The sequence below is a fragment of the Aquarana catesbeiana genome, linkage group LG10 (genome assembly GCF_042186555.1).
Source record: "Aquarana catesbeiana isolate 2022-GZ linkage group LG10, ASM4218655v1, whole genome shotgun sequence".
NCBI classification, from domain to species: domain Eukaryota; kingdom Metazoa; phylum Chordata; class Amphibia; order Anura; family Ranidae; genus Aquarana; species Aquarana catesbeiana.
In genome coordinates, this window is record NC_133333.1 from 137,930,625 (window position 1) to 137,945,904 (window position 15,280).

Below are 15,280 nucleotides of genomic sequence, written 5' to 3' on the forward strand. Positions count from 1 at the left end.
CTGAATATGTGGTTTATTGCTTGACATGCCCATGTAGATCATTATATGTCAGACGCACTATCCGTCCATTGCGACAACGGTTTGGTAAACATTGCAGATTCATTGAGAAAGGTTGCGATGAACATAGTGTTCCCCGCCACTTTTTGGAACACCATAACCAATCAACTGCTGGCTTACAGGTGTGGGTCCTAGAGTCGATTCCCCGTAACTTGTCTGAGGCCGAACGATTCTCCAAGTTATGTGAACACGAGTCATTTTGGATTTACACCCTTGACACTCTTGCGCCCAATGGGTTAAATGAAGAACTAGAAGTTAACACCATCATATAACCCTTCAGCCCTGATTTCTTTGACCCTATCCCAATATAGATCTAGGTATGAGTATCTTCGACATATACTGTTTGATATAACAATCCTTTTTTTATATGTACATCTATATAGAATTACCTGTATTTCATAAGAAGATATGTATGATGTGTGTCATTTTGTGTTTACACATACATCATATCATTTAGCTAATATTCCTAGTATTTTTAATTGTTATGGAGAGTTCCCATTACTTTTAGTATCTATCAGTTTAGTGGTAATGTACTTTTAGTTTTTCGTTTTTTAAAATGTATTTAAAATGTCTTTCATAGACAATAATGGTTTGAAACATATGTAAAATATTTAGAATATTTTTAACAGCTAATAATCCCTTACTCGCCAACCCTCCTGTTTTTTCATGATATGTGGATATGTATGTACAATTTTTATTGTAATCATATCCCCCACTATATGGGTTTATTATTATTTTTTTTTCTAATATATATTCTTATTTTTTATTTTTTATTTATATTTATCTTTATTTTTACTTTTATCCCCACATTTACTTTTATTATTATTATTATCTTTTCCCCCCTTTTTTCTTATTTGACCATTATTTTTATTTTAGATCCCAATATTTTTTCATTATTAAATTATTTTCTATTATTTTTTAATTTTTTTTTTTTTTTATTATTTTCTAATTTTTATATATATTTTTTCCTTCATATATTTTTTTCTTTTAATATGAATATATTTTTTTTCTCCTTGTTTCTAATCCTATTCTTGGTACCCTCAAATTCCCCCAACACCCGTATTGAGTTAATCTTGTCTCCCCCATCAGCTGCCAGCATGTGTGTGTTTTTTTCTATGCGGAGCTATATAAGACATTGCTCTTCCCCTCTGCCCTACACTTGATAAAGGAGCGCGCATGTCCAGTGGGAACTTCGCGCATGCTCAGAAACGCGTTGTGGTTCTCTTCAATTCTGTGACGTCACACGCCCTCGTTTAGGATTACGAGTCATACAGCGCAGCGGCTTGTTTGCTTCCTCCTGTGGAGGATCGAGACCATCCTTCACCGCTCATCACGCCGGATCCATACCATGGACGCTGAGATTGTCACGGAAGTCATGTCCTGTTTTGTAACCGGTCTTCTCCTTACCTTACTGTAAGTGTGGATAACTTATTATTGTCAGCAATAAATACCTGCACTCAGAGGCGCTTTTTTCTCTTTTCTCTTTTATAGTTCAGGAGATGGTCAGAGACTGCAGACATAGTACAGTAGATGGTCAGAGACTGCAGAAATACTGCAGGTGATGGTCAGAAGCTGAAGATATGATTCAAGAGATGGTCAGAGACTGCAGACATGATACAAGAGATGGTCAGAGACTGCAGACATGATACCAGAGATGGTCAGAGACTGCAGACATAGTAAAGGAGATGGTCAGAGACTGCAGACATAGTAAAGGAGAAGGTCAGAGACTGCAGACATAGTACAGGAGATGGTCAGAGACTGCAGACATGATACAAGAGATGGTCAGCGACTGCAGACATGATACAAGAGATGGTCAGAGACTGCAGACATGATACAAGAGATGATCAGAGACTGCAGACATGATACAAGAGATGATCAGAGACTGCAGACATGATACAAGAGATGGTCAGAGACTGCAGACATAGTACAGGAGATGGTCAGAGACTGCAGACATGATACAAGAGATGATCAGAGACTGCAGACATGATACAAGAGATGGTCAGCGACTGCAGACATGATACAAGAGATGATCAGAGACTGCAGACATGATACAAGAGATGGTCAGAGACTCCAGACATGATACAAGAGATGGTCAGAGACTGCAGACATAGTACAGGAGATGGTCAGAGACTGCAGATCCTATGGATGGAAGTAGATAATGGCCAACCGGCCCTCTCACCTGACCCAGCAATACAGCAACGGTTCCTCTGATCAGGAGTCAGCTCACTCTGGGTTGCCCGTGTTGACTCCGCTGGGTAGTCAGGTCTAGATTCTGGTCTAGATTCTGGCAATTACTCCATTCCTTTCTTCACCAGGGATGGTGCTAGGCTGTGTGGCTTTCCCTCTGGCACAGGGCAGCGGGGTTCTCGCTCTCTGATGGCGTCCTCTCAGCAATGTCCTTACCCTGGAGTCCTGGGTGCACTTTCCCAGGCTCCTAGCTCTCTCTCTCCCTCTCCCGTTCAGCTGGGCATGCTGTGTGGGCTTCAGTTTCCAGGTTACAATGGGGCCGCCAGTCCTCAGGACTACATGTCCCATAATCCTCTTCTCTGCTCTTTTTTTATTGTATTTCTTCCCTGGCCAATAAAAAAGGAGGGGGAAGAAACATAGTGGGCGGAGGGGGGGGCCGACATGTCATAGTTCGCCGGATCTGCGGTGGGAGTGGGAGAAAATACCTGGATTAGACAGGTATCTGCTCCCCCCAGACATCGAGTCCGCGGGACCCCCGACCTGACTCATGGAGGTCCTGGCCGCACGCAATGGCGCGGTGGCAAATTTAAAGGGACGTACAGGTGCGCCCATTTGCCCAGCCGTGCCATTCTGCTGACGTACATCGGTGTGCGCCGGTTGGGAACCGGTTAAGTGAGCCCCCTCTTTTCCTGCGGCCTGCCAGGTTGCGTGCTCGGATAAGGGTCTGGTATGGATTTTTTTTTCTTTAAGCATTATTAAAATCACTGCTCCCGAAAAAGCGTCCGTTTTTAAAACTTTATTTTGCATCGATACATGTCCCCTGGGGCAGGACCCGGGTCCTCAAACACTTTTAATGACAATAACTTGCATGGAAGCATTTAAAACTAGCACTTTTGATTTTTCATGTTAGTGTCCCATAGATTTTAACGGGGTTCCACGGCTTTCGAATTTGAATGTTCGTTGTCCGCCGAACATCCGAACAACCTCGGATTATGCTCGGGCCAAACTGTTCGCCCATCCCTAATTTTGACCAAAAAAAGCATCGTTAGGGATTATACCAGATACCCTCCCAGTTTCAGCATCAGAACCTTCAAATCGCTGCGCATCCTCCAGCAGCATGTACCCGACACTGTGGTCAAATAGTTTGGGGGACTCCTCCATCCATGATGGTGGTGCTACGGAAGGAGTAACTGTGGACAAGGAGACAGTGGAATAGGCAGCTTTGGCAGCTGCATTGGAGGGCAAACTACTCTGAGCCTGGGTGACAGAGGATGAGGATGGCTTTGTTATCCACTCCACCAACTCTTCTGTGTGTTCTGGCTTAATAACACGGCCAGCAGCAGAAAAAAAGGATAAGCGTGCCCCACGGCCACCTGCAGAGGATGCACCATGTCTACATCCAGCACTGTTGACTGCTTGCCCTCTTTTAGTGGCCTGTGAGCGTCTGCCTCTCCTTGGTGGCCTTCTGGACATGATGTATATTTTGTTTTGCAACACCGCACTACGCTGTATTGTGTACTGTGTACACCTCCAGAAAAGTAGTAGCAACTGCACTACATCCGGCTTCTTCTCCGCTCCGTCCGCACGATGCGCCTCAGTGGGAGTCTTCTGCCGTGCGACGCTTCGGTTCTTCTGACACTTCTTATATAATGGAGGGTGGGGCCATCCGGTGACCCCGCCCTCCTCTGACGCACAGGGACTTCCCTGAGGCTTTCCCTGTGTTGTCAGAGGGGGGCGGGGGGTGACACCGCCCCCCTCTGACAATACGGGGAAAGCCTCAGTGTGTCAGAGGAGGGCATGGTCACTGGGTGGCCCTGCCCTCCATTATATAAGAAGTGTCAGAAGAACCGAAGCGTCACACGGCGGAAGACTCCCACTGAGGTGGATCATGCGGATGGAGCGGAGAAGAAGCCGGAGAAAGATGCGGGACGAGAAGAGTGGAGGAAGAAGAAGATGGATAAAGAAGAACACCGAAGGAAGATCAGAAGAAAGAAGATGGAAGATGAAGCGGAAAGAAGAAGAAATTAATAAAGGACTTGTCAAAAACCGTCTCTTGTGTTTTTTTAAACTTTTTGACACTTTTTTTGTGAAATGGTAGGGGGGACAATTGTACCCCATTACCAATTCACACGGGGAGTGGGATCTGGGGGTCCCCTTGTTAAAGGGGGCTACCAGATTCTGATTAAGCCTCCCACCCGCAGACCCCCACAACCACGGGCAAAGGTTGTGGTGATGAGGCCCTTCTCCCCATCAACATGGGAACAAGGTGCTTTGGGGGGCTACCCCAAAGCACCCTTCCAATGTTGAGGGCATGTGGCCTGGTACAGTTCAGGAGGGGGGCTCTTTCTCGTCCCCCCCTCTTTTCCTGCGGCCTGCCTGGTTGTATGCTCAGATAAGGGTCTGGTATGGATTTTTGGGGGGACCCGCACCATTTTTTAAAAAATTTTGACGCGGGGCTCCCCTTAAAATCCATACCAGACCTTAAAGGTCTGATATGGATTTTGAGGGGGACCCCCACGCCATTTTTTAAAAATTTTGGCTTGGGGTTCCCCTTAATATCCATACCAGACCGGTCTGGTATGGATTTTGAGGGAGACCCCACGCCATTTTTTTTTAAATTTTGGCGTGGGGTTCCCCTTAATATCCATACCAGACCTGAAGGGCCTGGTATGGAATTTAGGGGGACCCCCACGCATTTTTTTTATTTTGGTTCAGGGTTCCCCTGTGGGGAAATTCCATGCCGTTTTTATCAATGAACTTTTATGTGTATTGCCGGACCGACAATTCATTATAGCCGGCACTAGCTCTAGCGCTTTTAAATGACTTTTTTTTCCCGACAATTCATTATAGTCGGCACTAGCTCTAGCACTTATAAATGACTTTTTTTCCCTTTAGAATAGTCATTTTGCTGTCAGACTGTTCTAAACACGGGAAACATGCACCCCTTTACAGGCATACTATAGACACCCCCCAGGTATGAAATTTAAAGGATTATTACACTTTTATTGTTTCACTTTAAGCATTATTAAAATTACTGCTCCTGAAAAAACGGACGTTTTTAAAACTTGTTTTTGCATTGATACATGTCCCCTGGGGCAGGACCCAGGTCCCCAAACACTTTTTATGACAATACCATGCATATTAGCCTTTAAAATTAGCACTTTTAATTTCTCCCATAGACTTTTAAAGGGTGTTCCACGGCTTTCGAATTTGCCGCGAACACCCCAAATTGTTCGTTGTTCGGCGAACGGGCGAACAGCCAATGTTCGAGTCAAACTCATGTTCGACCAGAACATAAAGCCCATCCCTATTCACCACAAGATGTAAACCATTGGTGAGCCTCAAAAACAGGAAGGCCAGATTAGAGTTTGCCAAACAACATCTAAAAAAGCCTTCACAGTTCTGGAACAACATCCTATGGACAGATGAGACCAAGATCAACTTGTACCAGAGTGATGGGAAGAAAAGAGTATGGAGAAGGAAAGGAACTGCTCATGATCCAAAGCATACCACCTCATCAGTGAAGCTTGGTGGTGGTAGTGTCATGGCGTGGGCATGTATGGCTGCCAATGGAACTGGTTCTCTTGTATCTATTGAAAAAATTGAAGTGTATCGTAACACGGAGTGGCACCGTGGATACACGCGAAATACACCTGTGCCACGTCCTAACAAAATCATATTCAAGAACCAAAAAAGAGGGGCTTTTGGACTTTTTAGGCACAACTACAAAAAACTAGTTATATAAAATAATATTTTATTCACTTAGAAAAATACATAGCAAAAAGAAACATTGCTTAAAAACCACAACATGTGTATATATTCAAACGTTTGCTATACAACACCATCTGAAGTGCACAGTTGTTCGGATGTCTGGATGATCACTCCAAATATAGATCGGTCCGAAAAGATGTATTTATTGATGATGTGACTGCTGACAAAAGCAACAGGATGAATTCTGAAGTGTTTCGGGCAATATTATCTGCTCATATTCAGCAAAATGCTTCAGAACTCATTTTACAGCACTTCACAGTGCAGATGGACAATGACTCAAAGCATACTGCGAAAGCAACCAAAGAGCTTTTTAAGGGAAAGAAGTGGAATGTTATGCAATGGCCAAGGCAATCACCTGACCTGAATCCGATTGAGCATGCATTTCACTTGCTGAAGACAAAACTGAAGGGAAAATGCCCCAAGAACAAGCAGGAACTGAAGACAGTTGCAGTAGAGGCCTGGCAGAGCATAACCAGGGATGAAACCCAGCGTCTGGTGATGTCTATGCATTCCAGACTTAAGGCTGTAATTGACTGCAAAGGATTTGCAACCAAGTATTAAAAAGTGAAAGTTTGGATGATTGTTAATCTGTCCCATTACTTTTGATCCCTTAAAACGTGGGAGGCACATATACAAATTGTTGTAATTCCTACACCGTTCACCTGATTTGGATATATACCCTCAAATTAAAGCTGAAAGTCTGCAGTTAAAGCACATCTTGTTCGTTTCATTTCAAATCCATTGTGGTGGTGTATAGAGCCAAAAAGATTAGAATTGTGTCAATGTCCCAATATTTATGGACCTGACTGCGTGTGTGTGTGTGGTTCCTGCACCTATTTTCTGGGAAAAAAGCCCTGTATGTATATATATATGTATGCATGTATGTATGTATATATATATATACATATACATATATATACATATATATATACATACAGGGCTTTTTTCCCAGAAAATAGGTGCAGGAACCCCCCCCCCCCCCGCACACACACACACACACACACACACAAACACACATGCAGTCAGGTCCATAAATATTGGGACATTGACACAATTCTAATCACAATTTAAATCCCTCCTCCTCCTCCATCAGATCCTTCGTCGGCTCATTTCTGAGTCACGCCAACAACGTCACTTCCGGGTCCTTGTTGAGAGTCGGTTGGCTGCTACAGTGGCTTTCTCGGTGCTCACGTCGGACAGTACCGGGGAGTCTGTCTGCCCACCTTCTCAGTACCCTGATCCACGAGGGGGCCTCCCACCCGGTGTTTACGCGGGGGGGGTGTGATTCGGCCACCCGCCAGCTTCTCTCTCTCTTGTGCAGGTCTGGCTCCACGGGGGGCCGCCCGCTTCTCCTGGTGTTTCGCCGGAGGAGGGGGGATTCGGCCACCCGCCAGCTCCTCTTTTCAACAGCTCTGGCTCTACGAGTGGGCCGCCCGCCTGCTTCTCCCGATGTTCCGCCGGGGGAGGGGGGATTCAACTGCCCGCCGGCTCCTCTGTCCTGTACAGATCTGGCTGCACGGGGGGCCGCCCCCTTCTCCCTGTGTTCCCGCCAGGGGAGGGGGGCAATTCGGCCGCCCGCCAGCTCCTCTCTTTTGTACAGATCTGGCTCCACAAGGGGGCCGCCTGCCCTGGCGTTGTGTGCATTCTGCCGGTCTCCATGTGGGGGGCGGGGCTTCCATGCTCGGTCTGCTCTGCGGCCAGTCTGGGTCCTACTGGCGCTGTCCCTCTGTGTCTGGCGGCTCTCTGTCCTGGCCAGCACATATGTGTATGTACAGTTACAAAATAACCAATACCCGCCAAGGTTTGTGTACATCATTAGTTTATCATCAGAGGGAGGGCCGCCTGCTCAGTTCTCCCCATGCTCACGCCGGTGTCATGGGGGGCACTCACTCCTCCCGCTCACTGGGCAGCATGGGGGGGCGTCCACCCGCCCCGCTTACTCCTCCCGGTGCTCACGCCAGGCATCAAGAGAGGAGGAGGGGTGGGGGGCTTAGCTGTTTGTCCTGGAATGGATGGGCCGGGGGGGGGCTGCTTGCAGCACAGCAGGGTATGGGCAGTGCTTACCTAAGATTCCACAATTTAATAAGTCTAGGTAAACAGGAATATCAAGTCTTTGTGTGGCATAACCCAACTCCTTGACTATGTTCACATGACATGTTATTTTGTTTCTGTCATAGCGTGTTCTGTCATAGCATGTTAGCAGTTCTGTCATTAGCGTGTTTCTGTCAGTAGTGTGTTCTACCGTAGCCACTCTGTCATTAGTGTTTCTGTCATTTCGTGTTCCGTCAGTAGCGGTTTCTGTCATTAGCGTGTTTGTCATAGTTTCTGTCATTAGCGTGTTTGTCATAGTTTCTGTTATTGGCGTGTTCTGTCACAACAGTTCCGTCAAGCAGCGTCTTCTGTCATAGCAGTTCTGTCATTAGCATGTTCTGCTACACAGCTCGGTCAGCAGCATGTTCTGTCATAGCGGTTTCTGTCATAGATGTTTCTGCCATAGCAGTTCTGTCATTAGCGTGTCGTAGCATTTTCCTGTGGTAGCATTTTCCTGTCGTAGCATTTCTGTCATCGTAGTTTTTCGTTCGTCACGTCTACGGATCCATACGGGCTGAGGTTTCGTTTCAATTGATTGTTGTCCCACAATCTTCTCACCCGTATAACATATGTCATACTATGCACGCTCATTTCATTACACTTGTACGTCTACCCACCACGGTCTGTAGGTACACTAGCCCTGAGGGTTTGTGTTGCTACCTGTCTGTTTTTCTGTCATAGTATTTCATTCGTAGCATTCCTGTTGTAGTATTTCATTCGTAGCATTCCTGTCGTAGGTTTTTGTTCGTAGCATTTCTGTTAGCTAGGGCTCACATCCAGGGTCTGTCACACCTACGGACCCATACGGGCTGAGGTTTCATTTTTAATTGATTTTCGTCCCACCATCTTTCGCCCGTATACCATACGTCATACGTGCACGTTCACCATTACACCTTTACTACTACCCACAACAGTCTGTGGGTACCTCAGCCCTGAGTGTTCATTTTTAATTACCTGTCTTGGCGCTGCAGGTTGCTCGGGCTCACTCACTACATACACTAGGGTTGTGTCATCATTAGGTTCACATTAACGCGCTGTTGGTCTTGTGATTTCTGCACCTACATCCTTATACTTATCAGGTACGTAGGGGTGTTGTTGTTTCGTGGGTTGGTTGTCTGTTCTCATTTCTCTAGTTTGTTTTTCCTTAGATCAGGGCATGTCGTGCGTTTCAGAAGTGGCCAATTCACATTCATCCCTCCACCGCCGCATGGGGGTTCAGTGCATTAGTAGCACCCCATCATTAAAGGGTGGGTCCATACCAAACTCATAGCTGAGTTTTATAGCTGGTGTACTCATTTCCCGGCCTCTGCTGGGGGGCAGTACTTTTTAGGTGGTTATTCCCAACTCCGTCCCAACTTCTTCCATCCACCAGCACAGCACATGTTTCTGTGCATGATTCTTCAACCCAGATTCATGCGGTACTTAATGCGCTCTTACGTCCATGCTACAGTTGTTAGACAGGATGGAGGGAATCATAGCCCGCTCGGCTTGCGCAGAGGTGTCAGCTGCGGCTTCCTGCTCTTCTCAGTACACCTGCAGGTGATGTTGGAATTTCTTTACAGTGGCATGTAGAACTGGGGGCAAGCTTGGTCACTGGTGATCGATCTGGCCAAGGGTTCTTTATCCAGAGTATTCCGAGGGCTTCTACCAAGGGTGGGAAGGTTTCATAGGTTCATGTCTCCGGCTTTCGCTGTTATTGCCTCGGCAATTTGGCCTCATCTACCAACACTATCAAATATCTATCAGGTGACCAGAATTTCAGGACCACAAACTCCTGTCAGTCTGTCCATTTTTTTCAGCTCACCCTCTCTAAGCCGTCAAGGGCATTCAGGGAAGTCAGGGATGTTCTCTTTGGCATGGCTACCAGTTACCGGCCAGGTTTTCGTGGTGTTTCAGACTTCCTGTCTCCTACCCTTGGCGCAGTTCCCAGTTAGTGCACTAGGCAGTTCTCTTTTACCACGCTTACAACTTCCCCTTCATTAGAATAGATGGATAAGCCAGGAGTTGGTGGTTATATTACTGTTCCACAGTAATGGTGTCAGATTAAAGTATTTGTCCTTCTCTGCAACATTCCTTGGGTCTGCTCTTTCTCCCTCTCCCCATGCATCCTCTCACTACAAACAGTTTGTTCTCATGCCCAGGTTACTTGCCAAACTAGACTTGAATCCTAAACCCCTTTTCTGGATATTCGTCTGGATCGGAGGCAACTTTCGTAGGTCCCACACAGGGGGTCCCTTCCTTATCATCAGGTTCATGGGGCACTGGAGATTCTCCATTTTAGCAGCTACATACGTAAACCCCTTTTCTTTAATCATCTGGGCATTCGCATTTTCTGGACTGATGGTTGTTGCTGGCCCTTCTTTGTAGCTTTCACATCACACCTACTTTGTGTCTCTTTTTGCCCTCTTTTAGGCATAGTGACCAGCCAGGCCAAGGCACACCTCAGATTTTGGTAGTTAGGATTATCGTATTTCCAAGTGAAGACTCTAATTACAAGTTGGAAGGCTGGCCGCAGGCAAGCCTGAATTTGTAGGAGGAGTCTGAGGGCTTTATATCCTTCCTCCTCCTCCATCAGATCCTTCGTCGGCTCATTTCTCACCCACCCGTTCCCCATACTTTCATCTTTTCATTTACATTCCATACATATTCATTCAGGGTATGCCCTCTTTTAGGCATACTGAGCAGCCAGGCCAAGGCACACCTCAGGTCTTGGTAGTTAATATTATCGTATTTCCAAGTAAAGACTCTGACTACAAATATATATATATATAAATACACCAAAGTGTATTAGAAATAGTACACCACAGAATTCACTGTAGATATAGGCTACACTGGATGCAGAGTATATATATATATATATAGATATAAATATAGATATATATATATCTATATATATATATCTATATCTATATCTATATCTATATATCTCAAATACACTGCCACTAACTGAATAACCTTCCTGCTTAATCTAAATCAAGCTTTCTCTCCGTCCACGCCAACAACACTACACACGGCCACCGTGCAGGCAGCCTTATATAGTGTGGGGCGTGGACTTTGTCCCCCTGAGCCATGATTGGCCAATGGCACTCTGCCTTTGGCCAATTATGGCTCTCTTAGCAGAAGGCGCTGGGATTGGCCAAAGCATGCAGGTCAGGTGCATGCTTTGGCTAATCATCATACAGCAATGCACTGCAATCTCGCAGTGTATTATGGGGCATTCCACAGTGCTCGAATTTGGCGCAAACGCCCCATAATGTTAAACGGGCGAACACCTGATGTTCGGGTCGAACTTATGTTCGACCCGAACATCAAGCTCATCCCTAATTTTGGCCAATACATGGCTTTTAGCAAATCTCTATGTCTACTGACTTCCTGTCAGGAGTTCTGGTGTTCAGGGGCCTTTAACAGACTAAATATACCTGTAGTAGCTTTTTAAAAAAGTGTGATAGTGACTTGCTAAACTGAATTCTAGCTTATGTGTATCAACTGTTTTGTCCTTGCAGGGATCACTGGAGACTGGAAGAACCACTTTACAGTTGCCCAGAATGAATATTTTGATAAAGTGTATCAAGAGAAAATGAATGATTTAAATATGAAGTTTTTTTGGGAAGACATATGATTTCAAAGCACAAGACATCAGCGGAAAGCATCATGTTACTTTTTAATCAAAATGTATTTTTTAAATAATTTTATTGTTTGATTTTTATTAAAGTGTAGGAATAATGCAATAAACAAAATTAAAAACAGCTGCTTTCCAGTTTATTCTTAATAACTTTATTGCTTTATACAAGTAGCATTTGCAAACACAATGGGGGTGATTTATTATAGTAGAGCATGTTCTCTTTCAATATTTTCACTTACCTTAGAGAATGAGATGAAACAAAGTGAAAATTCACTTTGTAAAAAAAAAATTTGCTTTGAGCGCTCATTTACATGTGAGGCTGGGGGGTGGTAAAACTCCATGGTTGAACTGCAATTTTACTGCCCACAACCACTACCCCCTTTAGCTACAGAGATAACCTCCATGCGTTCACACATACAATAATGGTTTGCTTGTAGTCCCAGGAGGAGTTATACCCACACTACGACCCAGTCAGGTGAATACAGATAAATACACATGTTCACCAGGACACCATGGATCTTGAATTGCAGTCCAAAACTTTATTGCAGAGAGATCACATTACAACAAAATAAGTGCAATATTTCGGAGCCACGCAGGATCCCTTCTTCACATGCCTGACTCCACTACAGAGGAGCCGGTAATCCAGGAACGTGTGCGATGGGAATACAGACAAGACCAATCAGGTGAATGGGGCCACTCTGCAAGCACCCCACAGCTGCGTGCAATACACACGGTTGCAACGTGCTTGTGTGGTGATGAAGGGGTTAAAGCAGATAGTGAGGAGGTGATACAACGTCTCCTTACTGCCTGTCAAATGCTGTTGTTGAATGTGGATCGCTATTTGGAGAGCACTACTAGTGGGAACGAGCCCTTTAAGAGAATATGTGCTACTTCTTTGAAAATAAGGGACTATTCAAAAAACCAACACCATGCAATCCACATCACATGTGGTCATGCCACCCTGTGCCCCTATGTAATGCTACAGAATATTATACTAATCACTTAAATTTCATCACCAGTCCATCATGTGTATAGCGCCAGTTAAAAGAGAAGGGATTGCTCCATAGGTTTTCCTTTCAGGCTAAGCATCTAAAGCAGACTTTTCATCTATGTTTTGAAGCCCCACGAATGCCTGTCACCACTCTGTGTCACTTATGTGCCTTGCAGCAGGAAGTGTTGTTCACATGGTCACATTGGCATCACTTCATGTTGTGCCAAAATGTATCTGACATGTAGCATTCGGCTAGCTTTATCGCTCCCCAAATGCCTCCATTCATGTCAATATAAATGTACCACAAATGCCCCTTTGACGTTATCCAACGCATTTGAGTTGTGTTTAGAATGTGTACTAGCCGAGATGATAGTACAAGAATACAGACACTAAAAAACAAAGATAGTTTATTGCAATTCAAAAGCATCAAAAACATATTTTATTTTGGGTAGCGTGTGACTACTTCAGCCCCGGAAGGATTTACACACTTCCTGACCAGGCCATTTTTTGCAATACGGCACTGCGTCGCTTTAACTGACAATTGCGCAGTCGTTGGTAGTTGGTGGAGTGGATAACAAAGCCGTCCTCATCCTCTGTCACCCAGGCTCATAGTAGTGTGCCTTCCAACGCAGCTGCCAAAGTGGCCTATTCCACCAGGCCCTTGTCCACAGTTACTTCTTTTGTAGCTCCACCATCAAGCACAGAGGAGTCACCAGAATGATTTGACCATAGTGTCGGTTACATGCTGTTGGAGGATACGCAGCAATTTGAAGGCTCCCTGGTTGGTTCCCAGGTTGAGAAAGGAAATAACGTGAGCCTAGAGAGAGGGGGTACCACAGAAGGACAAGAAACTGGTAGTCATGCTACCCCAGCTGCAGCATACTGGAGGTAAGTTTGCTCCAGTGACGAGGAGGGAGGGGATGATGACGTCACTGACTGTACTTGGGTGCCTGAGAGAAGACAGGATGAAAGTGAGGAGGAGGCACAACTCCAATGAGGCAGGGTGCCCTCCAGTGGTCAGCTTAAGAGCAGCCAGGTGAAGGTATTGCAATAGGTCCCATAAGTACTTGCAGCCAATCTGCTAGCAGTACACCACCAGTTGTTTTCAGCAGGCAAATTTCGCTACCCCAGTTGCTGAATCGTAAAGGAAAATCTGTCCCAGCCATCCACATGACTCAGAATCGAATGTCTCTGCAAATTTATGCTGCATGACCTCCCTGATTCAGCAAAGCCTGAGAAAGGACCCTAGGATTCATGATTACTGGCTGGCAACCCTTCTTGATCCATGTTACAAGGGTAGAGTTGCAGAACTCATTCTGCCTTCGCAGAGCGGGCAGAGGATGAAACATCTTCAGGAGGCCTTGAAGAAAAGTTTGTGTAACACCTTTCCAGACCCTGCGAGGTTACCATTTCCTGGTGCTGGACAACCTGTTTCTGAGGCTTCGTTCAGTCAGAGGTAGAGCGGTGGAGAAGGTGGCCGGCTGACCGATGCCTTTAAACAATTTTTCAGTCCTCAGCGCCAAGGTCTGATCGGTTCAAGCAACCATCGCCAGTGTCTGCATTATATGGTGCAGGAATATCTAGAAACAAGAGCAGACTTGGAAACCTTTCCAACAGAGCATCCACTGGGTACTGGGTCTTGAGGATGGGCCACTGGCCAGAACTTGCTCAATATGCAATCGAGCTACTGGCCTGTCCTGCATCCAGCGTGCTTTCTGAACACACATTCAGTGCTTCTGGAGGATTTGTAAAGGATCAAAGAGTGCGCCTGTCCACAGACTCCATTGATAGGCTCACATTTGTAAAAATGAATCAGTCCTGGATCAGAAGCTATCAAACCCCTGATGCTGATGTAACTGATTGAATTTGCTATGGATCTGGGATCCCTTGAAGACTGCCTATGCTACCTATCCTATGCCTGAATCTTGATGATGCTAACTTCCAACAATATTTTTGGTTTAGGGCACCACCAACACCCAAGGCCCAATTTTTCTGCCCCTGTTTAACAGGGGCATGCATAGGTGTGCACACAGGGTGTGCTGGGTGTGCCTAGGCACACCCTAATCACCCCATGCACATTAGCATTATTGCTCTGTGTGCCAGCAGGAAAATGGGAAAGGTTTCCATCTTACCGGCTCTGCCATAAGAGAAGTACTGATCTCCCTGTCTGCATCATATACATGTAGTGCTTGAGCTTTAGGGTGCACACCCTGATACAATAGGCTGCGCACACCTATGGGGGCATGTAATTACAATTTTTGAAATAATATTTAATAGCAGGGCCCGTTCCTGCACCCAAGAAGAGTAACTGTGAGGAGTTACAGTGTTCTGGCACCACCAACACCTAAGGCCCAATTTTTCTGCAGAGTATATAGTGCAGTCCGTATAGTATATATACTGCAGTTCAGAGTAGTATATATAATACAGTGCAGGGTATATAGTGCAGTGTACAGTATATAATATAGTGTATTGAAGTGGTTAAGGGGAACCCTATGACATAATTAAGATTAAAAATAGCATGGGTCCCCCCCCCCAATCCATACCAGGCCCTTTGGGTCTGG

At 45.5% G+C, this 15,280-nt stretch overlaps 1 protein-coding gene across 1 annotated transcript in view; it reads left to right on the plus strand.

Moving 5' to 3' along the window:
* Nucleotides 1-11,852, plus strand: part of LOC141110918 (sulfotransferase 2B1-like) — a 122,608-nt gene extending 110,756 nt beyond the window's left edge. The window contains exon 7 of the mRNA XM_073602710.1: nucleotides 11,610-11,852. Coding sequence (XP_073458811.1) covers nucleotides 11,610-11,725 — 116 coding nt within the window. The 3' untranslated portion in view covers nucleotides 11,726-11,852. The remainder of the gene's footprint in view (nucleotides 1-11,609) is intronic.
* The last annotated feature ends 3,428 nt before the right edge of the window (nucleotides 11,853-15,280 follow it).